General features: G+C 39.0%; 1 protein-coding gene across 5 annotated transcripts in view; it reads right to left on the reverse strand.

Annotated features, from left to right (window-relative positions):
- Nucleotides 1-27,157, reverse strand: part of znf609b (zinc finger protein 609b) — a 67,875-nt gene that overhangs the window by 35,827 nt on the left and 4,891 nt on the right. For 3 of the 5 annotated variants that reach the window (XM_071922467.2, XM_071922466.2, XM_071922464.2), the window contains exon 2: nucleotides 10,894-11,777. The exons of 1 other annotated variant lie outside the window; for it this stretch is intronic. In XM_071922467.2, coding sequence (XP_071778568.1) covers nucleotides 10,894-11,652 — 759 coding nt within the window. In that variant the 5' untranslated portion in view covers nucleotides 11,653-11,777. Of the gene's footprint in view, nucleotides 1-10,893; nucleotides 11,778-13,145; nucleotides 13,164-27,157 lie in introns of those variants that run through there. One more of the 5 variants, XM_071922465.2, reaches the window with a different exon arrangement.

Below are 27,157 nucleotides of genomic sequence, written 5' to 3' on the forward strand. Positions count from 1 at the left end.
TAAGCAACCAACCGCAGAGTAGACAATCTGCTTCCTGTTTACATCAGCACGCGCATGCCCAGTGTACGTGAATGGTCATGTGATATGCGTTTTCAGGCGTGTTAGTATGGACGGAGATTATTTCTGAAATGCTCGTGTGGACGGAGATTATTAGTATTAGTGTGGATGTGGCCTAAGTTAGTTGTCCCGACCCAGAGCTGGACAAATCTATCTGTGCTCATCAAAACTGCCAGAAGGCAAAAGATACCACACATGCTAGGTGTATATCATATGAAACAAAATAATGCTTGTTTGGCCTAGGACTACATCTTTCTCCCTGACCTGTTGCCACTGTTTTAAGGAATGGTTTTAACTGTATTAAAGGATTTCTTGGTCTGACACTAACCTCATTACAGTAAAAGAAGTTAGAATGTTCTAGAATTCTTAGAATGAATTTGAACTAGCTCTAAATAGAAACAGTCCAAAACATCGGCGCATACAAATTTGTATGCTTGCAGTTCCACAAGGCAACACATCAAATCATGTGATATTTCAGACGAATTGCAGACGATCGCGCAGTGGGGGTTAGTGTGCAAATAATTTGAGTAGTTCGGCCAGCAAGCTTGTCCACAATAATACAAAAGTGTCTTTTTGTCTAGGTACGAACTTGCCAAAATTAGTTTCCGCAGTAAGTATGCCGCCCCCTTTAGGCCAGATGTATTGCAGTAACAAGCTTTTGGCTTAGATGTTTGGAATGATTTTGCATATTAGCCCAAAATGAAAGAAGCAATTTTATTTTATTAATTTTTTTAAGCAATTTTAGAAACTTGTTTTTATTTTATTTTACACTGCCATGTACAACATGCAAGTCAGATCAATATGTGATCCTTAACCATACTCTCAATCAGCAATGACGACATTTGAAATGAGGTATAACATGTCTATGTTTGGGTTAGGGTTAGTGATATTAAGAGCTTAATGAAAATTTCAGTGGAATTTGGTAATTCTTATCCTTTTAAGAAAGTTTTTGGAGCCTCCATTTTCATCCCATTCCATATGGAAAAAAGCAAATAGCATTCACTCTCACTTCTGGATGCAGCATCTATGAGACAACTGAGGAAGGTAACAAGTTAAGCGAAGAATTGTCACTTATTTTCAGCAAAATTCTAGTTTGACCAAGAGAAGTACTTTATTTTGAACTAATGGGAAGCCATGGGCCAAAGGAATAGGGAGATTTTACAGCAGGAACCAACATTAGGAGCTTCAAAATAGGAAACCTTGGCGATTTCCCATACATTTTTCTCTCTACAGCAAACTGGCTACAAACAACCCCTTTAGAAAAGTATTAAGGGGCCAGTGTAATCCCATCTAAGATCATTCTTGCTCAAACACTGCCTTGCTGTTATGTTAACTTCCTCTTTGTTAGGCTAAAAACCTTCCACAAGTGGTTAAGCTCTTTCACTACTTTTCTTGCTTGAACAAAATTTGACCATCAAGTGTATTATGATCAACCTGATTTTGATAATGACAATGCTTTTAAATATATGCCCCAGAAAATGTCTGAATTTAAGGGTTGACCTAGCATGAACAAAGAAATAAGAGGAGAAACATCTTTTCAGATGGCTAACACAATAGAGAACACGCAGCAACAAAGCATTCGGAAACTACGGAGAAATCCTCATACATAGTCCGCAAACTCTTTACAACCGTGGCGATTCAGTAGAAACTCTGAGCCACCTCTTCCCTCACTGGTAGAAAATTCCAGTTGAGGGGGAAAAGCCACGTCTGCTCCTCCCCACTGTGTGGGTTTTGTTCTGCTAATCAGACCACATGCCTCAAGGATTCAGGAATCCTAGAACTTTCAGCCAGCTTCTCTCTCTCTCTCATTCCACATACAGCCGCAGCAGCCTGTGACAAACTATTCAGTGTGTTGGGGGGTTAAAGACTCTATCCATTCATAACACTGTTCACCCCTCCCCCCTTCCTTTCCTAATCTCAGGCAGTTCTTTACCCCCCCCCCTTACCCCTCATATGCCCTCTCTCCTCTCTCTCCCCTCTTACCACAGCACAGTCCTTTTTTTCCCCCCCTTCTGCATACTGCACACTGGGTCTGAATAGACTCATGGTTTATTATTAGACCATGGTCCAACCACACACCCACCATGGTTTTAAATAGAAAAAACAGAACTAGGCCTACATCGACTTGGGGCAATGAAAGTCTTGATATTTGGCTTTCTTTTTCCCCCCTTCATTTTTTTGTTTGTTTCCCCTCTGTAGTCCCCTCCCCGGCTCTCTTGCTACTCACGCATTGAGAGGCGAAATGAGGCGCGCTGGAAATTTGCAGGCTGACAATGGAAGACAGCTGCTCTTGCTGCATAAGTCTTTCATGAGCTGAATTAGTTGTACAAGCCTTCGCTCCCTTCCCCCCACATGCCTCCCTCATAGCACACTGATCCAGACGCACATCAACACGCCTCGTGGAAAGCTTAGGAGGGAGAAAGACGGAGGGAGGGAAAGACAAAGCATGACAGGGCTTTGTTTGACAGACCTGTGATTGCTTTTGCAGGACTAGCCCAAGATGTTTTGTGTCCCTGTAGTCAACCTTCACATCAATTCTTAATGAAGTTTTTGTGGTTGTGTTTCACGGTTTCACGGGGTTAGGGTTAGCTTGTTCTTCTTTTTAATCTGAAGGTAAAGTGATATTTAGAAAACGATAAACTGCTACCTACAGTTTCAGGCTAAATGATAGAGGCTTTTACAAGAGACCGTACGAATATGACCCACTTAATATTCTTAACCTCTCATATTTTTTGGATTATTTAGACAGAAAATTCACTTAAAAGAAGCATTACTGATCTTTGGTAAAAAGTATAGAGCCTCTAGTGTACCAACCTAAATACTGTAGTGACTGATTGATTTTATAAAGTGAGTAATTAATATTTTAAATTAAATTGATAATTAATATTAAATTACTGAATTTATACATTTGAAAAATAAATAACAATAGATTTTGATAAAGGCATTGAAATATTTGTTTTTGTTACTCCATTTACTAATGTGTTTTCCTATTCATTTTCCATCTTACAATTTATTTGTCTGCTGCTTTAGCATTTACACCTGCTTGGGCCACAATTTATTATTAATAGACTCTATTTAATAAAACAACATACACCCAGTGTGTCACACTAAAAATAATACAATGTCCAATCCTCAACTTTAGCTTGGTGTGGCAGACCAGATGGAGGTAAACCCACCCAACAGCAGTGGAGTAAATCCAGTGGACTGTAAGAGCTAGCATTAGCTCTTAGCCGTGGGTTAACTTTAGCTTACCATCAGCAATTAGCTTGCGAGCTATCAAGCTACTACAAGTATACTGAGTAAATCCCAGTTTCTCAAAACTTCTTTGCAGCCATATCAATTTTATATGGTTGTTGTGAGAAATTGGTCTTTGATGAGTAGCTAGGCAGCTCAGGAGCTTATTGATTGTGGTTGCAATTGTAACATAGGAGCAACACACTGGTATCTGGACTCCCAGCATGGAATAGCAAGGTTTGATGAGCTTTGTCAAAGTCATGAGGAGCAATTTAGAAACAGTAAAAGCCACTCTGTTGATTAAACCCTTGTATGCTATGAAAAAGTATATTATAGGGTAGGCTGACCATTACCCATTTTTAAAAAGACCCAAGTCTATATGCCACTTGGTCAATATGACAGTCCCATGGGTGCGATAGTCTTTAGAATAAGTGATATCCAAACAGCATTGAAAGGAGAATTGTCCTAAGTAAAGATTTGGACATTGGAAGGATTTGGATATCAAAGGGGTGATGAAAATTTGCCAATAAGGCTCTCACTGTGGAATTTGATCCTTTCAACACTAACCTCATTCCAACCACAACTCTTTCACATTTTTCATTCTTCCAGATTGCGCTTTTGAAAAAAAAAAAAAATATATATACTTTTGTGGTAAAGCAAGCTTATATCATACTGAGAATCAAATGTGACTACAAATCCCAAAAGCCTTCAGGAAGCGAAAGACACAAATCAAACTAAACATTCTTTAAGGTCAAGGTGACTACAGGCAGAGTTTATGACTAGGGAAGACCTGGTTCCAATATTAAATATTTCCACACAACAGCCTCTGGTGCCTCCTGACAAGGATTTCCTGTGCAACAGGACTATAAACTTACTGGGCCACAGCATTCCCCTTCTCATTCGCTATCCAAATCTCTGCTCTGCCTTGGGGGCTGAGGCATGGGATATAATGCTGTTCATGCTGGCATCTCCTGAGGATGCTCCAATCTGGATTTTTTGGTCTGATGCCGATTACCTATCTATGCAGTGATGTGGATTCACAAATCTTCGAAACTGTCTGCAACAAGTTCTCTACTGTAACTGTGTGAAGTGTAGATGCAGAAACTCTGGATTGTGCACTATCTAGACACCGCCTAAGGCAAGCTTATTAGGTGAGGGAAATAAGCTATTGAAAGAGATTTGCACAATAAAACTGTTACAATTACATTCTGTAATAAAATAAAAGACTGCACTGACTGAAGTTAGGTGTTTACATTATTTTTGGGTGTGCCATAGGCACAGTACCATACATTGCCCTGTGTTTAACATATTGCCATTGCCTTGGTGGTAAACATTTTGAAGTGTGGATGCCTGGAGGCGTGGCCGGTCCAGTGGGAGACAAAAACCTAGTCCATTAACCATACAGCAGAACAGCCCAGCCATCACTCAGGGACATCTGGTTTGTTAAATACACAGTACACACTACTTAAAGTGTGCTGCTTATTGGCACGATTAGGCAAATTTTTCAGGTGTTTTGGGAGTAGACATAGCAGCTAAATATTCTTAATTTATATTCGAGTGTATAAAAGCAGTATTTTTTGTGAAATCAAATATGTTTTCTGTGAATTTATTGCACTTTTAAAGGATAATTCTGGCTGGTTATTTTCAAATTGGGCCTTATTTTCCTAGTTTTTAACAATCATGACGACTGTGTTAAAAAATTCATCACTTACTTCACTGTAGAGCTTGATGTAGCTTCAGCTCGCCTATCAGGTCTGATTTATGTAAAATACAGTTTTAACATTTTAAATGAACTGCTTTATAAGACATTCATAGTATCAAGTATGAGCTTCATAACAGCTATATAGTACATTCATGAATACAGATTCTATCCCTATGTCAGGGGTTAGCTTAGACAAGCAAACCCTCCCTCTTTATTGTTGCAAGCAAAATTCAGTAAGCTGTGGGCATGACCTACAATTCTGCCGAGGTCCAGAAGGAAAATGAGCTTTTGTAATGCAGGACAATTACAATTCTACTAAGATTAGGCACTAATTGTAATTTTCAGCAAATTTCCATAAATACTGTGATATTACCATTTACTGGGATAGTTTTGGTTATGATCATTGTACCATGAAAATTTGCTATTGGCTCTTGCCTAGTGCGGTTCACTGTTGTCTACATTATACAAGGTGGGATGTTTTGTATTTGCTTTCAAAATTAGGTCGATGTGGATCTTCAATAGAAAAACAATCTGCATACGAATAAAAATGTAGAAAAAAATTGTATGCTCTTTGTCATTACAATACATCTACATATAAAAGGCCATGGATTAATTTCACAAACACACAACTGCACATTAAACAAGATGTTTTTAAGACTGGAAAGCTAAGCATAGAGTAAAATATCTTTGTGCAGTGTGTTTGTGCAAAGATGTCAATCAAGTACAGTGGACAAAAAAAAATCAATGTAGGAAAGGTTTTCATTTGATCGTTTTACTAATGATACATTTTAGATGGCATTTATGCAGATAAGTGTCAATGAGGTATAGGATAAATGTGTGGCATGTATGGCATGCGTCTTCGTCTGCTGAGACACAGCATCTCCAGGATGCAGAATTTCACATCTAATGAAATATGTCCCAACCTATATAATCATCATTATTATTAAATTCAAATTTTTTAATTATATGTTTCAGGTATCCATTCTGACAGTTCTTCAGCGATAATCTGCACCTTAATAGTCTTAAACCATTTCTGTTTTCTTTAACCTCCTTAAATGTTATTTTTTTGGTTTATCTTTTTTGTGGTCCAGTGTTTTTGTTTAGCCTATATGCTCAAAGCATTTCACATTACTGTGGAGACAGAGGCTAATGGCAGACACGTGGAAAACAATTAGCGTCAAATGTTTTTTTTCTTGGAGTAGTGAGGGGCTCCCTGAGGGTGAGTGTTTCAAACAGGCAAAGGCAGCAATACAGGAATCACAGCAGCCATGAACCCACAGCGGTAAAATGTCTCCCTTGATCTATGTGAAATACACTGCTAATCTACACAAACAACGTGAATGTTTGATCCCATTTTAACACACTCTCTCTCAACATTGGATTGTCAAAATCAATGTACACACTATGTCATCACAGTTATAGGCAGGGCATAGAGGATAATAACGTAGTCTAGGCTTTAGGCTAGGAAGAAACAGTTTGACAGAATGGAGTGTCTGGCATGTGTGTGTGTGACTTTTCACTTTGCCAGTAGAGACAATGGATATCTACACTTGATTTACCGGTTAAAAGCTGAGGCTTTACATAACCTTGCTTAAGAGAAAGCCTCAGAGTTACTGAGTTTTCACTTTATGCTCATCTCTAACATTCTCCATCTACTTCAGACCCACCTAGATTATCCATTAGTGCATGCAGGGTGTTCTTGAAGTATAAAATTTGAAATTGCATTACCTTCCATTGCTCAATCTCATTCAGTTTGAAACTCCAGTAATTAGTTTGCTGATAGACATCGTCATTAATCTGAAGTCATAATGCAGATTTGGGAATTTAGCGGTATCTACTTTAGGCAGAGAAATACCTTCTTTGTTCTTTTCTACGCTGTAACTTGGTGGCTGACAGTGATTTCCCACATACATAGATTTTGAATCAAAGCAGACAGAAAGAACAGTATAGTTTACATTTCAATTTGTCATACAAGATTTTCCCTACCTGTTAACTCTTAGGCCCCCACTGAGATTGTTTTGGTCTGCCTAAATAAGCAAGTATTCATCCAAGGGACAAAGTGGAGAAATCGAAAACCGACCTGCTTTAAATTCCAATGAGCAAAGAATTTTGGTTCCAAAACAGAGTATGGGCCGGAAAGTGAGTTCTGAAAGCCAGAAGTCTCAGCAAGTGGCAAAGTAATTGTTGAGTCATTGGTATTAATCAATAACCGTATCAACCCCCTGCAGATGTTTTATGGTCATTTTGTGCTATGGGGCAGTAAAAACCTTACTTATTTGGCCTTTATGATTTTGCCTTTAAGGCTGCGTTAAAATCAAGCAAATATCAATAAAGCTCATATTAGTAAGTGTGAAAAATATTACAAGATCCCCACTTTCCTTTTTGCATCTTCCTCATACCCTCATCATGAGTCAAAATATGTCTATTTAAGTGTAAGGGTAGAGTATTTAATGTACACATACAATACAAATGTAAACAAGGCTTTCATAGTATGACAATATATTATTTAAAACATATGTTAGTTACCCAAGTCATTCCTTGGCTCCCTATTGAGAGCTCTGGCAATCAATTTGAGATAAAAAAAAAATGTGAATGCTTTTTTTAACTTGTGTAGTAAGTATAGCCACAGTGTATTTCACTGTGGCTATACTGTGTCTCTGACCACCTCCTGAGGTGGTTTGGGTGACTGAATTACTACAAGTGTTCAGTCAGTCTTGAGCGGATTTTTGGTGTTACGTCCTATTTGGATAAGAGCCAATGCCCAAGATACATGTTAATGCCAGGTGTAAAGCGAATCTTGTGTATTCGGCAGAGGAAAAACTGGATGTTTTTTCATCCTGCTGTGTTTTTTCGTGTTATGTTAATGAAACAACAGCTCCCCTCATCTCTCCACAGAATTAGCTTCACTAGCACACGGACAGGTACGGTAAGAGCCTCATTGTGCAGCGAGTGGAAGCTTCTCGATGTAATTTGCTTCCCCTCTCAAAATAAGGTCACACTCCCTCGTCTTTTGCAGGGCCTTTAAAAGCCCTGGCGCTACTTAAAAGGAATGAGCTGTAACACAATAGCAACAGTCAGTTGGGCACAGGCAAAGTGAAAGAAATCAAGCTAGCTCTCATGAGACCCCTCCACTCCCTGAGCTGCACATCAGCAACGATGCTGAGAGGTGGCTGTGCTCTTTCACTGTCGAGTGCAGCCTTTCTTTTCTCTCCTTCCTTTTTCGAAGTAACATTGCCAATGTAATTTTCCATGAGAGCTGCTCCATTCGTCAAGGCCAGCAGCACATCGGGGCAGCTGACGAATGCCTTACTCCTCTAGACTTGTATAATGAGAGGAGGGAGAGTGAGACACAGTCGGAGGGGGTTAGCGCTTGTATTAAGGAAGCAGAGATGATTTATTCAACATCAACTTCGCAGCCAATGCTTTGGGGAGCTTTAACTTAGGACAGAGACAATGTAGCCACACTATTGCACCTCAACCGCAGAGAATAAGATTGTTAGTGAGACACTGTTACAAATTAATACAGGTATAAAACTGCACTTGGGACAGCTAGTAAAAGACTTATTTCAAATTAATAGTCAAATTATGATGAGGCAGACAAGTTCCCAAGTCCATAACTTCCTTACAGAATTTTTAGGGATATGGTTTTATTTTATAATTCATTTTAGGCAACTATTTATTAGGTGCTTAATAATCTCTGCAGCAATCTTAAATTCAGAATAGGCACAGGATAATTGTATGCCAGTTACATATCACCTGATGTAGTCATATTATGGTCTATATAGTCATATTATTATTTCTGTCATATGCCTGGCTAAAATGTAAGACAGATGGTTTAGCCAAAATGTAAGTAAATGTCTAGCAATATGATCATGTCATTTTATCAGCAAGAGTTTTCAAGCATAAGGATAGCTATGTGAGCGCAGTTGTGACCCCTCTCCTCTATTCAATGTTGTCAGCCGACCCATGTGGTGCTCCCAGGGAAGCCTTTTCATTCTAAGTACATTGTGATTACTAAGCCTTCTGTCCTTAAATTTCCTTCCACATTCAAGCTGTCTGAGGAGACTCTGCAGCTTGCATTCCTGACTGGGTGTCCTGGATTTAAGGAATCAAACAGGCTTCTTCGCAGCCCTTCCCCCACCTCTCTTTCAGAGCAGCAGGGAAACGACGAAGGCGTGCTTTGCACTAGCGAGCTCCCTCCCCCACACTGCTCCACCAGGCATTGCTGGGGCTTGTGGGATTAAGAATGGAACACGATGACAGACAAAAACAGTCCTCAGCACCTCCCTGCACTGCTGTCTTTTATACTGGGAGAGCATGAAAAGGCTGCTCTGAGGCATACAAGAGACACAATGATAGATCAACTCGATGAGTGGACAAGATAAGTGTGGGTGAATAGCTAAGCAGCTCTTTATAACGTTCTTGTACGACGATGTCAAATGTGAAATGGTAAGAAAAATCAGCTGCCAGTGGAACGTTATGTGACAAATGCCTTAACTTAAGCAACTATTTGACCTATTTGGTTGGCAGGCATTAGATTTACCAAGGTAGAGAGAAAAAACAGTACAGAGTTTTGCTGGCTGATGTACATGAGAACTGACACATGATGAAATAAAGGCAATGTCTCCCAAAAGAAAGAATACTGCATTTAAGGTTATCTGCAATCGATGTAGCAATGTTGGTATTATAGGCAGAACATGGCGTAATAAGACAAATTCAAAATTAAAAAACGGACAAAGGCTGCCTTCAAAAATGGATGAATCAGTTTGTGACGCCTAATGGGTTGTTTTTTGACCAGTAAAAATGATGAATGTCCAGAAAATTAAACCCGCAGACATATTGTCCATCAGGGAAAAAAACACAACATTGTTTGGGCTATTTCCTGTAGTTGGACTCAACATCATATGTGTCAAGGGTGCTCTTATTCACTTGGTGGTAATAAAAGTCATAAAAAACAGCAGTAGGTCTTCTGTATCAGATGTCAGACAGCTTCAGGGAATGCAGTGCATCTCCCAGCTTCGTGTAAGCTATTGGCCATCACAAAGTACACTGCTCTGTCTCCTTATTGAATTCATTCATACCATGATTGATTCATACTGTTAAAAGCCATTATGGTTTCAATGGTAATCTTCACAGACAAATGCAATTCGACACTCAGTCGCTAATTGTAGCTGGATTCTAGGAAGAGGAAGTGATCATTTTAGTGACCGTTCCTATTGGTTATTTCAACAGCTGTGCTTGCTTAAAACTATCATTTTAATGTTTTCCCATAGATAATACATTGGTAAAGACCAAATTATACCAAATATCAAATTATACTTGATATATTATCAAGTGTTTCGCATGCTGAACTGAGAGCTCAGTGTTCAACTGTGAACTTATTTCGCATGCGACTGTAGAAGACTTAGAGCTAAGTAAGAGCGGGCTAGATAGCATAGCTTGGCTTCGATTACAACATTTGCAACTAGCATAGCTCTTTAGGAACAGGTTACTGTTATGGTAGTATAGCCTAATAATCAAGGTAACAATTCACTTTTTTGATACAAATGTCTCAACGAAGTTGCAGTTTACTTTCATTTTCACTTTGAACAAACTACAAACAGTAACTTTACTAACTTGATATTTCATCTTAATATGGACCTACTTTTCAATGGTACAAAACCATATTAAGATCATGTTGCTACATAAGCCTGTCATTCACAGATGCACATACACATTAGTAAGTGAAACGGCTGGAACTCTGACAATCTGACACTTTGTCCACACAAAAAAATATCCTGGAATCAATAATTGCCTTCGGCAAAGGCTCATATAACTCAAGACTCATCATGATGTTTTAATAACACCAAACAAATCCATGAAGCATCACAAGAAAGAAAATAGTAAGAAGAGAAGCTTACCTTTTCATTTTTCACCTTCTTCAACGTTCTGCATTCATTATTACTATTTTCTAGCTCCTCTGGTTCAGTTTTTGTGGTCAATGCTGGTACTATCCCAACAGGTTCAAGTGCAATATTCCCCATTTGATTGGCTTCTGCCAAGTCTGTTGATTGTGTGTTCTCAAAGGACGCATTACGACTACTCCCCAAAGCAACTTGGGCTTGAGACACGACATCCTTCTCTGCAGCAGCTATTGCCACCACTGGGCCTCCATCTGTTTTCTCCTTCTTACTTTTCCCACTAGCCCCTTCTTTCTCTTTTTTACCACTGAGAACACCTCTGGAGGCTTTGCCCCCTTTTTCCATGTTCTTTCCAGAGGTGGAATTGTTGCCAGTGGCTCCTGCACTCGCTGCTGTACCCGTGGGCTCCCCTTGAGTCCGTCCTGTAGTTTCTTTTTTGGCCCCATCTCCAGTTGAGGCTTTGCTACTATTGTCTTTAGAGTTCTTACTGCGCTTGGATTTGGATTTGCTTTCCTTGCCTTGAGAGCCAGACACTGGACTAACAAACCTGATGTTGTCAGGCAATGCTGCCACTGCACTGGGTGGTGCTGCCATTCCGTCCTTGGTGCCAGACATCTCAAGTTTGTCCTTTTCTAAGTCAGCGTCAAGGTCAATAATCAGATTTCCAACACCGATATCCCACTCATCCCCGCTATCGTAAGTGTCCACCGCATTAGAGTCCACACCTTTCCCGCCTGCAGTGCCACCACTTAGGGACATTTTAGTGCCAACGGCCCAGGTTTGCCTCAGTGAGGTCCGACACCCTCTCAGACGGTTGGTCAGGGGCAAGGGTTAGAGAATCCTCACGGTCTACACGTTCCCTTCCCATTTGACCACATTTTGCCCTAAGGGGAAAAGAGACAAGAGTTAGTCTAATAAATCAGGTTTTAAAATAGGGTTACAGCTCTGCCATCAACGAACAAAAAATTTCATTGGGTACAAAAAAAAAAATCATTTGATCAATTGCCAGTAATTCTCTTATGATCACTGCGCAAGCCTTCATGGTAATCCCCACTGGTGTGACAGCACTGCTCAGAAACCCTGTCTTCATAATCACTTCCCACAGTCACCATGGCAACCATGGGAAATGTAGCCTAAATCCTGCTTTGACAGCCAAGGTGGCCCCACTGTTCTGAATGACTGGCTCTCTTTTCACAAGGAGGTGCTGATAAGTGTCACTGCTGATAAATAAGGAATAGCTGGCCTCACTTGTCCCAACACGGTTTATACAGCCATGTCCTCTCAACTTGAGAAGACAAGGACAATCTTGCATCAACAAAACAGCTTAAAAACACAAATGAACCGGTGCATGAATTAGGAGAAAGGTAAATGTGCTATATGTCCTTCCAATTTAGCCTATAGGCCAATGGGGCACTTTATACTATACCTTTCAAAAAAAATAAATAAATAAAACATTCCAAAATAGATCCCAATTATATGTACTTTTGGACATACCGCAGATCAACATGGATATAAAGAAAATGTTTTTTTAAGCCAACTTGTGCCTTTGAAATGGGATAAATCTCAAGAAATTAAGGTTACAAATTATTTCCATTTTCACAATTCAGATCAAACATGTTTGTAATTTTCAGATTAACAGTCACTGAAGGGTGTCTCCGTTTTGTCTAAATATTTGCAATGCTTTTAACTGCTTTGACTCATCCAGTGCACAGGATTCTCTTGTAAAAGAGAACATTGTATCTATTGATGCTCCTATTTTTTTTTTTTACAGATTATTTTGCTGCTTTTTAAACCGGATAAAGTATGAATACTGTAAACGGTGACAGGAAAATTTGGAGCTGGAATGACATGTGACAGTTTAAAAGCTGGGTTCAAACCTTTGGTATTGTGAGGGGACTACATGAAGTGTGCCTTAGTCTGCAGAACCAAAATGATGCCTCTGATGTCATTACATAAATAGCAGTTAATATCATTGACTGTCATAAACACATGGACCTTTTAATTCCTTCTATAGTCCCTTTTGGTCCCTTTTTTACCTATGAGTCTTTTCCTTGTCTCCCACAATGTGAGCCTTTCAGAGGCTGTAAATAACTTTCACAAACTGATTTACTCATTCTCTTTCATGGTGCTGAACATAGCGCTGCGGTTGAAGCTGAGTGGGCACAGAAAGTGCATTTTCTGAAAATCTTGGCCTCACAGCCCCCTTGTGAGCCCCCTCAACCAGTGCACGTAAGTAAATAATTAACACTCACATCTGCAGCTCTCGTCTCCTCCTGTGATAAGGAACGTGCGGGGGCAAAGAAACCTGAAGCACAAAAGACTCTGGAGTGGCAGCCGGGGTGATGAGATCAATACCACCTCAAAGAGGCATGACTTCTGATGATTCTCTTTGTGCTGCAAACACCCACCGACAAAAACACGGCCAAACGGCACACAATGGGACCTTAGAAAAATCTCCCAAACCAATTTGTAAAGATGAGTTTCTACCTCTGATTAGTAACCATGCTGTTTATGAGTGTTACACGAAATGTTTTTTTCCTAGACTTACTAAAAAGGGAAGCACCATTTCTGAGAGGAAATAAGGACCTTTGCGGATAAATGCATCAATATTTAGACCACTGCATGCTTTCCTCATCATAACGTGTCCTTTCAACAATATATGATCTTAAAAGGTCTGTAGTGAATGAATGGAGAAAATGAAAATGTGTGTGATTAGAATTCACATGCTACTATTACCTTGGACACTTTGATTTGTGAATTTGAAGTTTCTCCTAAAGCTAGGAAAAAAAATAGTATAGTATTATACTGGCAAAATAGACTGGTATTATATGGGGACCGCTACGTTTTGCGAAATGCAATCGCACAGGATAATGAAATTTGCTGAAATCGTCATTGACCTTGATAAAATTGTATACATATAACAGGAGAAGATAGGAATTGCATGTCTAGAAGAGGATAATGAAAAAATAAATTGAAATCAAAAATAAATTACAGTATATTTATTTGCATTCAAATTGCATGGCATTACTAGCATCGCATGGCATTAGTATCATCAGGGAACCTCTGTCTTCACAAAAATGTGCTAGGTAATTTGCGCTGGATTTTTTACTTTAAAGATGAAAATCATTACAATCACTGACGAACTCTGCAATTACTACAAGTCACTTTACTTCACGCAAGATTAGTCCCTGCAAATAGGGCTTATCTTGATGGTGTCATCAGGAGACAAATCTTGGAGCTGCTCCAGTGACTATGACTGAATCCAAAGTGATTTTATGGGGATATGGGCATATTTTCTGGTTCATACCTGTTAGCAGTACAATGAAATAAAAGCTCACTTGGGTGGAACAGCTCAAACAAAATCCGCAAAATTATTCTACAAATCATTGTCAGTGCACGAGCTCCAGGTTTTGTCCAATTATGAAATCACAGTCTAAAGACTCTGTTCTCAAGTTTTATATTCACAAGTACACTGATTTAACTATCCAGTATCTTAGGAATAACAAATGCCTAAGAGATGTATAATAAGACATTTACATCCAACTGTTCTACAACTGGCTCATCTAGTCTTATTGGCTGGCCTGTCCCCACTGCCTGAGTAGCAAGGGCGGAAAGAAAAGGAGTGAGTGTGCGCTACCATTACTCAGCTCTCATTAGAAGAACAGTCCAAAATGGCAGCTGGATCGTGGAATGCACAAAACTCGAAGGCATTCAGTGAAGGGGCCATTCATATCACCCCCTCAGCAGTGACAGAGGTAAAGCTGGTGAGCAGCCATCTGATCACCCTGCTTGCTTACTCCTCACAGATGGCTCCCCAAAGGAACAACAGTCAGTGGCGGGTTTTGGAGGGCGGAGAGATGCAGCTGTCCCTGTTTGACTGGGTAAACAGTTGTGAGGTCTAATTTGTCCGACACCTCCACAAAGGAGAGGTTGTAACTCTATCGGCAGTTGACCTACTGTACTGCCCTTAGCTGGAACTGCAGCGCAAGCCCTTTTGAAAAAGCCCCACTGAGGAAATGTCCCAGTGAGCGCCCCGTTGAGCGAAAGGCATGCAGGCTGTGTACCTCCCTGAGTGCTTGTCCTTTTTTCACAGATCCGATTTCATTCAGCTATCTATCACAGAGGCCACGTCAGGGTGATTCTGCCTCCACTGAGCAGAGAGAGAGAGAGAAATCTTGAGGGGAAGGAAATTTGTGATCTTTTTGCCGTGGAACACAATTGAATCAGAGTTGTCTTAATTAAAAGGCGTAATTTAGTTTCTGCATGTGACTGTTAGGAACACCATCTGTGCATACAATAGAAATTAGACAACAAGGGGTTTGTCTAATCAGTCATAGATGATCAAGGTGTTCATAGTGCCTGAATAGAATCAGTGCTAAGCAGAAACATAACACTCATTTTGACATTTTTGTCTACCGTTTAAATGTAATAGATAGAATGTGGATGTGTGGGTCCAGAGGGGTTGTAACCAAAAGGCGGGTATAACAATAGGTGGAAGGGAAAACAATACAAGCCGGTAATGGCCTATGATATTCTAACTTCACTCTACCTTTTAAAAATGACAAAACGTCGCTGTACACCTTTTTGCACTACAAATGCAGCCAATTATCCAAAAATTACACCATAGAATTCAACACACCTGCATTGCTTTCCCCTACAGCAACAACAAAGCATGCGATGGTTAACATGTGCATCAAGTCCTTTATGTCAAAATACAGAACTGGTAATTATAGCTTGAATTAAGCTGACAGAAAACAGTGTCAGCACAGGCGTAAATGAGAAAAGTCTTTCTATGGTTGTTTTCTCCACACCTTCCTATCGCAGCTCCTGCCTTCAACTCTAAACTCTAAGCACAATGCCAACACTGCCATTCTGGACAGTCATTACGATTCCTGTTCACAGAAATAAAAATGTAGCTGACCATTTTTCTTGACACCATCAACCAACACCTACGCCACTTGAATAATGTGGCACACAGACTTCTCACCTAAAATAAATGACTTAAATCTATTAAATCTGTTTAAGTCACTGTTGGCAGGTCTCACCCATGTTTGGAAAAAGAAAACAAAAAACAAAAATGAAAGCCCTAACACTCACATCAAGGTCCAGTTCAAGTGACAACTAATAATTCATATCGAAATATGAAAAAAAGAGCTCAGTGACATTACCAATCCAGGTATCGTTGAGGTGAGGAGATGACTGACAACTTGTGGCTATGCCCTCCAGCTTCAGAGTTTGCCTCATTTGTTTGATGCTTGAGGCTCAAAAAATGTATTTTAAAAAGCAAATAGCGGAGCAATGGCGTCATTAATATTGATGACATTCTGACATATTAGCATACTTACTTTTGCTCAATTCAAAACAGTGCAATTTAGAAATCCTGCCTATCATGGCATAAATATAAATTGAGTCCACTAAACCTAGGCTAACCCATGTTAAAAGAAGAGTTTTAAGTGATGAGAATATACACCAAAATCTTCCATGTGTCCCCAGTAGATGGTCCGCTCTGGTACTCCATGCTAACTCTGTCGCATACAGTATGTTGAGTGATAGGTGGTGACTAGTATCATCCAAAGCAGACCTTTTTGTAATAAAATGTTGCATTTTTTATTATATGACCTGTAGATTCACCATATTTAAAAATGAAATATCATTAACTCAATATAGCCAGGTTTATTTTTGGAACTATTTCAGGTGAGCAACCACGTATTCATCCACTGCACAGTGATTTTTAGCTGCACAGAGTCTCCCATCACCCACCACCATCACTTCCTATGGAAAAAGCAGTCCCCGCTAGTTCAAAATAGTACACTATTTTTGTGTCATAGTTGGTGTAAAGTTTACCAATCTCTGACGCAAAATTGCGAGACATGGCCACATATCATTTAAGATTACTTACGATTTAGCTGTAGAGCTGCTACAAGTTCTCTTTCTTACTTTTAAGATAATGCTTGTCGCCAACTATCACTCAACATAGTGTATGCTGATTTGAGCAATGGGCCAATGTCTCAAAAACATTGCATTACTTTAAGTTAGCAGTCTTCAGCTAGCCCAAACTTGTGAATATTGATAAATGATCATTTTGATTTTTGTAATTTCCTTTGGCTATTTATCACCACACAACTGTCCATGATTAGGCCTAGTTAGTCTTCTACCACCGTATTCAAAGAATGTGGATGTTGTTTGATAGTGATGTGTCTATGGACAGGAACTGGAACCACTGGCCAATACAAAACAGTTATTGGCTACTGGTTCCAAGGGCCGTTTCTCTCTCCACATATGGCATCCTTGCATAAGTCACTGGGAGACAATGCGGAGAGAGAGTGTGAAAAAGGTTGTTAGCAGATTAAAAAGCGACTATGTCACTAACGTGCGCTGGACAATAATTTACTGCAGCAGAGTAGTAAACCCAATAAAAAAAACAATAATGAACTTGAATTGAATGTGCAGAGTCTGGCAAAGAGCAGCCTTTTCTCTGCCGGCTGTTTAAAGACAGGTCGCCGTCCAGAGAGCCACACAGTAACCTCCATGTAATTGGATTGCGTGCTTGAGCTGATTACCAAAATAGAAATGCACCCAGCCAATCCAGGTGATGGGAATCAGGAGTCTGTGGGTCAGACAACATCCTTATCAGTGAATATGTCATCGACGAGAACTCCAGATTCCCAGCAAAGTGGGACCTCATTCGAGCTCAAATGCTTTTCAACAGAAACGCTCACATTTGTTGATATTCTAACAACAGCATCATGAATCCCAGGATAAGCAAAATTGACCACTTCCTTTTTTGCAACATTGTAGTCAAAGAAACCTTATTTACACCATACATCAATGTGAGCGATGTCTAGCTGACCGAAATTTCTTATCATCAGGTAAGATTCCTCTGTGGTAAGGTAACCCGTCTTAGGCTATATGTAAGAGGCACTCAACAGGTAGGGATTTGTAAAATCCTGAATGCTCAGGTATTAGGTTTGGGATGATCTGCTTATCTCACAATACGATTTGATACGGGATATGGGGTTCACGATTCGATACAACCACGATACGATGTAATAAATAAAAGTGTTTATTTCTGAGACACAAATCTTTCTAGCAATGGCATTGGCTTGCTAGAATGTATTACAAAGTGCAAATAATATAATTTGGATGGAGAGCTTGTGAAATTGTGATGGGCAAGCCTTCTCATTTGTGATTACTACAGCAGAATAAAATGGAGCTAATATATCATGATTCATTTTTCTGTCCCACGATACGTATTGTCACATTTTTGTATTGCAATTTATTGAATTTCGATATATTGTCCCATCCCTATCAGGAATTAATCAAGCAGTCCATCTCCTTTATTTTTGTTTCTATCATCTTTCAACAACTAGGCTATATTTACTACAACTGTATAATGTGGTTTATGTTCTCGGGACTTGCTAAGAAAAGCAGGCTTTACACCACAGAATGTGAGAAGCAACCTATGGTCTGTGATGACCAACAATATTGGGGCAAAAGTTATTTTATATTTAAGTGTGAATTTTGAATGAAAGGTGTAGCAGCAAATACCGACAGTCAGCTATTTGAGTTTTTTTGTCTTTCACCTGCATTCGTTAGAAAGATCATTTTTGTTGGTAGTCCTTGAAATTTGGGCGAACATAAGTATTTGGAAATGTTTGGAAATAGTCAACTTAAAATAACCACATGAGGTCATTTTTGGTCGATACTCCCTACACACAAGGACTGATTTGTAACCTTGTCTCCATTGACAAAATGTAATCTGTCTCTGGCTATGGCCTTATGCATCTCTTGGAATGGCAGCTGTACGACTGACTCAAGCCCACAGTACTTGGAGCAGCGTGAAATATGCAGATTGCTCTATGGCTGACTAAATGTCCTGGCTCTGGTGTGATGTGCCAAAAAATGAAGCTCTCACACCACACTGCCTCAAATTGTATTGACCTTGATCCTCCTGCTAGTTTTCCAATAGATAGGGCTAGATGGAAAAAAGAAAAAAAAAACAATTTTATTTTTTCCAATCCAGAATCAAATCTGCAAATTCTGATATTGATACTTGGAACACCATTGTTTTATTTCATTTTTCATGTGTATAAAGCTTCTGTAGGTGTCATTGTAGCGATCCTTTTGCTAAGGCTTCCAGAGGTACGGAGGCCCTGCTTGACGACACTATGTCTGCGGGTGCCATTAAGCCTGCACCAGCAAATCACCCGGCAGATGTTTGGGCAACTTTCGGTTTCAAAAACCCAAAAGAAGCGACAAAATCAATAAAAGGCTATGTTATCCGTATGCTTTTCCATTCAGTAATAAAATACAGTGGAAACACAACAAATTAACACATGCACTTAACTAGACACCAATAGGAGGTTAAATCTGACAGCACTGTTAACTAGTGTGAATATTTAAGTACTTAAAAAGACCTGTATGTTTGTATGTTATTACAAGTTATTTCAGTTCACTTCAGCACACAGAAATGTGTGTTAACAACATTTGATTTGCATAATAAAGAAGAATGGAAACATATAGCCTATATGAGAGGTATGTGTCAAAAAATTACTTAACATGAATCAAAACTACATCAAGTGTATTTGGCCCAATACTTACACTCATCTGATACTAGGATGACTTGCTATAGCAAGTGACCTTGTTCTCATTTAAACACGCAAGCAATAAAATACAAAAACTGAAGTAGTTGGCAGAAAGTATTCTTTACCCATAAACGTCATCAGAAATAACTTTCAGCAAAAAGAACCAATTCCCCTTCACTGTTCCAATATTGGTAGAAAAGGGAGCATGGACAGACAAATGAGACTAGACATATTGTATTGCTAAGCACTTTTAAAAACACAATAGCCTATGTGTTTTTCAATGTCAAGCCTAAATAGTGGCGACTAGGCTAAATTGTGAATTCTACTCGCCAGTAAGTACAAATAGATGATCAAATTGTGGCTTGTCTGTGGCAACAGCTGATGCAGAAGATGAAAAGCACACTCGCACATTGGCCACAGTGTAAGGAAGGCCCAATCTTCAAACCTTGACAAGGTGCCAGATTGATTTTTCCTGTGCTCAAAGAGGACCTTGGCAGAAACAAGAGCAACTCCATTAACATGCTCAGCCATTCCACTCTGCCATGATTTCTGCATTACAAAAGCCAGTCATCAATTTTCTCAAAACACTTCTCTTTATCTCTGCTCTCTTCATTCTATAATTGAGACCCTCTCTGTCTCAATGCATGTCAATAGTAGTACTAACAGTGCCTACGGTGCTATACTAGTTTGTTTTCAGTCAAATGCAATGTAGGCTCAGTGAGTGCATGTTTGGTCTCTTGGTACGGAGACTTATGTTATTTTCTATTTATGACCATTTACACAATAATAGTGTGGTAATTATCTCTTTCAAAGTATTATGCAGTCTAATGCTTAAAAAAAAGCATTGCAATTTAGGATTAAAACTTGAATCATTTTTATAATTGAAACAGCCCCATAAATTGAAGTTAGGGTAGCGCAATTAATCGCAGATAATGTTATATCGCGATTTTGTCTTCCCATGATTAATAATTTTGTAATTCAGCGATATTAAAATGTTTTAGTGCTTGTATTCCCCTGAAAGTCCCAGTGTGGTATATCAAGCGCTTCCATTACACGTGACCAGTCACAACCTTTGAATGTGCAACCTGCACCATGTGACCAAAAACAATAGCCTAGTTAAGATGGAGAAGCAGGCAGCTCCAGTGGGAAAGTAAGACAGAGACCTTAAATAGAGTGTCTTTGGAAAAACGAAGCAACGAGCAAAGTTGAAAGAAAACAATGGATCAGCCAAATGTTAGAGAGGAAAATCTTTCTCCTGAGTCTGAATGTGAAAATGTTGTTTCAGTTCCTAAAAGTGGATCGTCGTCATTTGGAGATAATTTGGTTTTAAACCAGATGATGACACACAAGTACTGATTGTGTAAAACGTTTGCCTCAGGGTTGTAGCTGCGCCCAAATGCAGTAAAGTAATAATTATTTAGTTGAATTTCCCTTCTTTAATAGACAAGCAGAGAAAAGATTTTTTATAGGCTATAGAGCACAAAGTTGGATTTGGTATTGCCTCTGTAAAGTTGGATTTGGCACTGCATATGTGAATGCCGTGAAACTTGACAATGATAGCCTAAACACTGCACAGAAAAAAAACAAACAGCAGCAGGCCTTATTTGTCAGCTGTCAGAGAGCTAGAGAGACACATCGTCACAGATTAAAATTTTGTCACGACTTGCCTCACATATTATAGTAGCATACAATCCACTTGTAATTTCCACGTATAAATTTTGCGATAACCGTTTACACTCACTGCTTTCACCCAACTTTTCTCCCATGTCACTGCACAACTTTCCTACTAACATGAAAGCTTTAAAATTGTGTGGTTCAACACTTCGCTCGAGTGCATCATTGAAAACAGCCAAAACGACAAGACTTAAGCTGCCTTCAAGTGCTGTCAGGAATATCATTCAGAGTTGAGCACACATGAACAACTCAGCAAAGTGGTAAATATGACTGGGAAAGTCAGGGATTTCCACGACACACGAGTTGCCAAGATATGACATTTAGTGGGCAGAAAGCATGGAAGCCATATCAACAATTGATGGTAAAAGTGGTTTATTTTATTATTATATGTTTGGAATTCTATGTAAATAATGTATTGTATATTTTCATTTTTACTCTTTAAAATATTTGTCATCCATTTTTCACTAAATTAAAACATCAATTATATGATGTGCATTTTTTCCTCGCTGATTCAACACAAAGTAGCTGTGTAGCTCTTGATTTCTAAAATAAAGCAACAGCTACCAAAACTACTGTTGTTACAGGGTCAAATGTTATTTCTGACCAGAAGCACTTGAATGTACGACAAGTTGTATCTACAGCCTCTAGACTCAAGATTGAAGCTTACAAAGATTTCAATAGATAGCTCAAAGTGGTTGACCCTCGTGATGAAATGCTCTGCCACCAATTTTTTCCTGAAACCCTCAAACCACTTTTCCATGGCTATTCTCAGAATGACATGAGGAGAAAACAGCAATCCAACTTAAAGATGTACAATGTTTTTCCACAACGAGCAATTTACAGTGTAGTTTACTTCAGAGCCCTAATTGAGTCTTACAGCTCCTTTCAATTGTGACTGGCAGCTATGTAGCGCTAGTTTATGTTTTCAAATTAGAATTCATTAAAATAGGTGTGAAAATCTACTTTGACTGCTCCTGATGGCCTTTTTTAAGTTATTCTTTTACATCTATTTAATAAACTCAAACATTTATAACTTTCTTTGTTGGCAAACTTTTGACTTGCAACCTTGCAGTATAAACAAAAACGAAAACCATTATGATACAGACTGTGAATCGTAGTAATATCTGAAAATATTTTGGTATGATATTTTGTTCATATTCCCACCCTTAGAGTGCACAAATGAATGATGCATGTAATGCGTGTGATGTTAATTTGTTTCGTCTGTCAAACAACATTATGGTTAGGTTTTCCCCGTCAAGCTAGAATGTTTGGACAGACAAGATTTAAGAAAATAGAAGTTACTGTTCATACTTGTGCTGAAACAAACCATTCATTGGATAAAGTCAGCTTTTTTAAACCTAAATACTGACAAATTTACTTTGACAAATTGGGGAGAAGGGAAGGGTTTAGGAAAGGACAAGGCCTGAGGCTGAAGAGCAGACAGACTCATCTCTACCACTCTGTTGGGTGTGGGTGTGTGTGTATGTGTGTGTGTGTGTAGAGTGAGATAGATTTTTCATTTGTTCAGTTCAGTCTTTGTATTGTTTATTACATGCATTCCTGCACTTGTAGCCTGCCAGTCAAGATTCTAATGAATTTGTACTGAAAACTGATATATCCAACCGAACAGTGGAAAAAAAGCATTTTATCAGCAACAGTCAATCAAGCTAATGGCATCTACATACAATTTTCTGAACTGCAAGTAAAACAAATTACTTCCATATTGAACCCATGTTTTCCGTCTTCTAACAACAAGCACTAGACTATATTGCAGATGTCAGACCTGCAAAAATCTGTAACACGGCAACAAAATCTCCACACAGAACATAACGGCTCCGGTGGGGTTGCTTTGTGGCCAGCAGTTGAAGACTGTGGTGTGAATGTGTTTAACTGAGCGAGTGCGTAGCTGGGCATGCACACTCTGCAATCTACGCTAAATAACAGAAGGGACAACCGGATTTTACTGGTGCCTTTTGGAGCGGTTTATGATTATGGCTTGCCTATCATATACTCACATTATTCAGTTATCACTAACTACAAGAACACATGACAGGCAGTGCTGAGTCACTAATACACCACTGTTTGTACCATGGACAGTGGAAGTGTTGCCCTGTGAATGTCTAACTGGAGAGAGGGCATGGACAACCATTAACCTCAAATAACTGCCTTGCGCCTGTTCCAGCAGCTGCTTAACTGAGGCCGAGTCAACAAACAAGGCTTCAAATGGCATTGCCACTCTTGCATGGTAGGCCTCCAAAATCAATGCGACAGTGAAAAGGTCTTAAGTGGAATAAGTGTCACATTCAAAAAGCGAAGGGTATCAAGAATATGCTATCAATACCTGACTAGTTCAGTCCACTGTAGCTGTTTTGTTTTTTTAAGTCAATACACCTCCATCTTGCAGCTGAGGTCTAGCCACTAACAATGACAAACTATGCCATAACACATGACAGTGACTGTTGACACTTCATGTATCTCAATCATCGCAGACAGTTGAAATGCTTTAAAATGTATGTGAGGGAGGAGTCACGTCAGCCTCCTAAATTACATCAAATCTTATCGCAGCCTATCCTACTCTCTGATACACACCATGAAATATATTCAGTTAAGCCTTGTTATTTCAAGCCGATGAGTAGCACACTACAGATTTCACCAAAGGCACAATGATCCCTGTAAGCTACGGAAAGTATGGTGATAAAATCTGACTACAATCGTATTTCATCACTGCTTTTATATTCGTACCTACTCTAATACTGCATAATTGCTTGTTGCTGCTGGGTGTTTGGCTAACCTTTTCACCAATGTGCACTCCCGCTGTTTAACTCGCATAACTCCCGTCCATACTTCCGTTTTAGGCACAGCCACATGTCATGAATTGAGCTCTGTATTCTGCTTCATGTGGTCTTTAACTCTGGAAACTACACTCTAGTTGTAAACAACAATTAGTCTCCATGTTGCAAACTGGCAGTGGCTAAAAGTACCAATAGGGAGGTCTTTGGAGATCTAACTCCTTTTTTTCCTTATGTTCGAATTTCGAAATTAATCATGCTGACAAGTAAAAACATTATTTTGCATTTCAGCTATGACCCGCACTTATTTTTAGTTTAGAGAGGCTTGCATTATTCAAATCTCCCACAGCTTTGTTTACATATTAGCTGCACCCATGAGCACTTGGTCATCCACTAAAAGAAGTGAATGACAAGATTACATGCACGTGCAATTCCAAAAATGCAAGGCAGCAAGTTTAGCATTATGCAAATAATGTTTAAATATATGCTCAAATGCTCCCTCACCCTAAAAAGTGAAATATAGCATAGGCTTGCTTCGTTTTTCCTCAAAACCAATGCTTTCCTTTTCTTGCCTCCAACTTCAGCCATCGTCTCAAACAATCCTACTCTACAATTACCCTCAAATTAAAATGTATCATATTCTCTACTTTTAGATTTATTTCTATTATGTTTCCTTTAGCAGTTTAAGGCATGAAAAGGGAAAAACCTCTCTGGAGCCTTTTATCTTTAGGCTATACCTTGACCGTGGCCTTGCCAATGCCATGCTACACATTCATAGTCAGAAACTATCTGCAATTATAATGATTCAAATTATTGATTAATCTATTAACTCTATTATTTTTTTGATTAATCAATCCATCATTTAGTCTATAAAATGTCAAATATAATGACAAATGCCCATCACAAGTTACCATAGCCCAAAGCGATGTCTTAAAATTATTTAATTAGTCTACCAGCAGCCCAAAAAAACCAAAGTATTGATTTTGATCTGATATGAAACGGAGAAAAGCCAGCAAATCCAGCAAATGTTTGGTATTTTTACTTGATAAATGACTAAAACGATTAAACGATTATCTTACGTCATCTTACACACAGTTACATTTTTGGAGAGGTGCATGTAAGTTATGGCGACAACCTCTGTGGGCTACACCGACCCCACAGACGCCTATGGCGTAGCTGAGGTGACATTTTGACGTTGAACCATAAATTAGCCTTTAGTTGTTGAGGGAGAGGAGCGTGTTACTCTTTCATTTTCCCCACCCAGATTTTTCAAAGCCAGTCAGGACCTTCGATCCAGTGACCTTCTGATTACAAGCCTGCTTCTCTGACCTTTAGGCTAACAATACCTCTTTAAATATTGCACATGGCAACTGAATAAATGACACAGTTGATGGACATAAGCTCACAATTTACAGACTGATATTGTAGCACATCAATAATGGGCCTGTGAATGTGTCTGCCAGTTTGTTGTTGTTGTTAGTATGTGATTTTTGGAGAACTAGTTTTTGGTTTGGGCTTCTATGTTTCAATTAGTTGTGAAAATTCTAAAATACTAACTTTTAACTAAAACTTGTAAAAAACTATACATCTGTATATGTGCTCTGCCAATTAGAAGAAAGACCATATGTTAATGGAAATACTATAATACTAAAAACTAGTGTTTTGGGCTTATAAAGTATTAACAATTTGTATTCAGATTTCCATTTGATAATCTGTTCTAGTTTGGACCAAATTTGTCACAAGATGAACTCTCATTTACTCGTCAATATCACAAGTTGGGAATGTGTCACCCGAAAGAGAGAGTGGTTTCTTTTTGATGCTGCAGATGACGGTGGATTCTGCAGTATGATTAGGGATACATGGGGACAGCACCCCCCACTCCCCTCCACCATGCTGAAACAGTGATGTGCTCTGTGGATTTCCCACACATCATCATCTCTCCACAGGCCCTCTTTTGCTCTATACTCAGCTCAACTCCCCAGAAATTGTTCCTTTATGAAGACTAACATGTTCTCCCAAGGCTGAGATCAAGGTGCAAGCTTACAGCATCTGCTCTGACATCATGAACTGCACCTTTCCATTGCATTTTGGACCTAGCAGACATGTAGACGCCTTTTCGTTTAGGCTACTTTGTGAAGTAGAGATAATGCTATTGAATTTCCTTAGAGATGCTTTTCTCAGATAACTTAAAAGTTGACTCATTAAGAAATTTTCAGACCAATGTATTTCATCACTGCATCACATTTTTGGTTAGAAAATTCTCAAAACTGAATATTCTTCGAAAATAGCAAAAATACACGAGCATTTCACATGGAAGCCTTTTCCAACAACCCCATAACTGACAAGACTGAGCTGTTAACAGCGTGTGCAAACAGGAAAACATGATGACATGAGAAAATGACTTTATGAGCTGCTATGCCTCTTTAACCTTTACCTTACATGTGGGCCAGGCTGTAGCACCATTAGCCTTATTTTTTTGTCTAATTAGCCTATGTTACACTTTATCTTAACTGGTTTCTGGCTAATAAGAAATACCAAGTGCAGAGCAGCTTCCAAAAATCCCAACAATTTCACATCATTATCTTCTTTACACAGAAACATTCATGAATTATTTGCGGAGGGAAAATTGTCATGTGTTGCAATGAAAAGATCACCAGTGTCAGAGACAAGTGAAGCGAGAGTGATTAATTATGTCATGTTGCTTATGAGTGGATGATTAAAGACAGTACTAAAAAGGCCTATAATTACTTGAAAACGTTTCAAAAGCAAGTGTGTTAAATGTACTCAAAGCAATTTGACAAAGCATATTTTTTTCAACAAAATAACATCACCGATGTTATTTCAGGTTTTTTATTTCAGGTATCAGGTTTGATTGATCCATAAGATGCCAACACTATCCTTTCTAAGAACAAAGGAGTAGACACTTAAAGCCCAAAGCAAACTAGACAACATTTCTGTAGCACTCGTGACTGTGCTGCACTACAAAAGCTGACAATATCTTTATAGCCTATGTGGGAGAGAGTTGAGTGTAACCTGGGCTCAAATCCCACGACAAGATGGATCACCAGTCACTGGCAAAGCAATAACTGTTCAAAAAGCATTCAAGCTGTGCTCTTGTCTGCTGTAATTGACAATTTATGGTTTAGAAATGCAATCAATGTTATAAAAGTATAGCAGTTGGAGTTTCTTGAGAAGTGCATGAAATGCTTTTGCCCA

Source organism: Centroberyx gerrardi, chromosome 1 (assembly GCF_048128805.1).
Source record: "Centroberyx gerrardi isolate f3 chromosome 1, fCenGer3.hap1.cur.20231027, whole genome shotgun sequence".
Taxonomy (NCBI): domain Eukaryota; kingdom Metazoa; phylum Chordata; class Actinopteri; order Beryciformes; family Berycidae; genus Centroberyx; species Centroberyx gerrardi.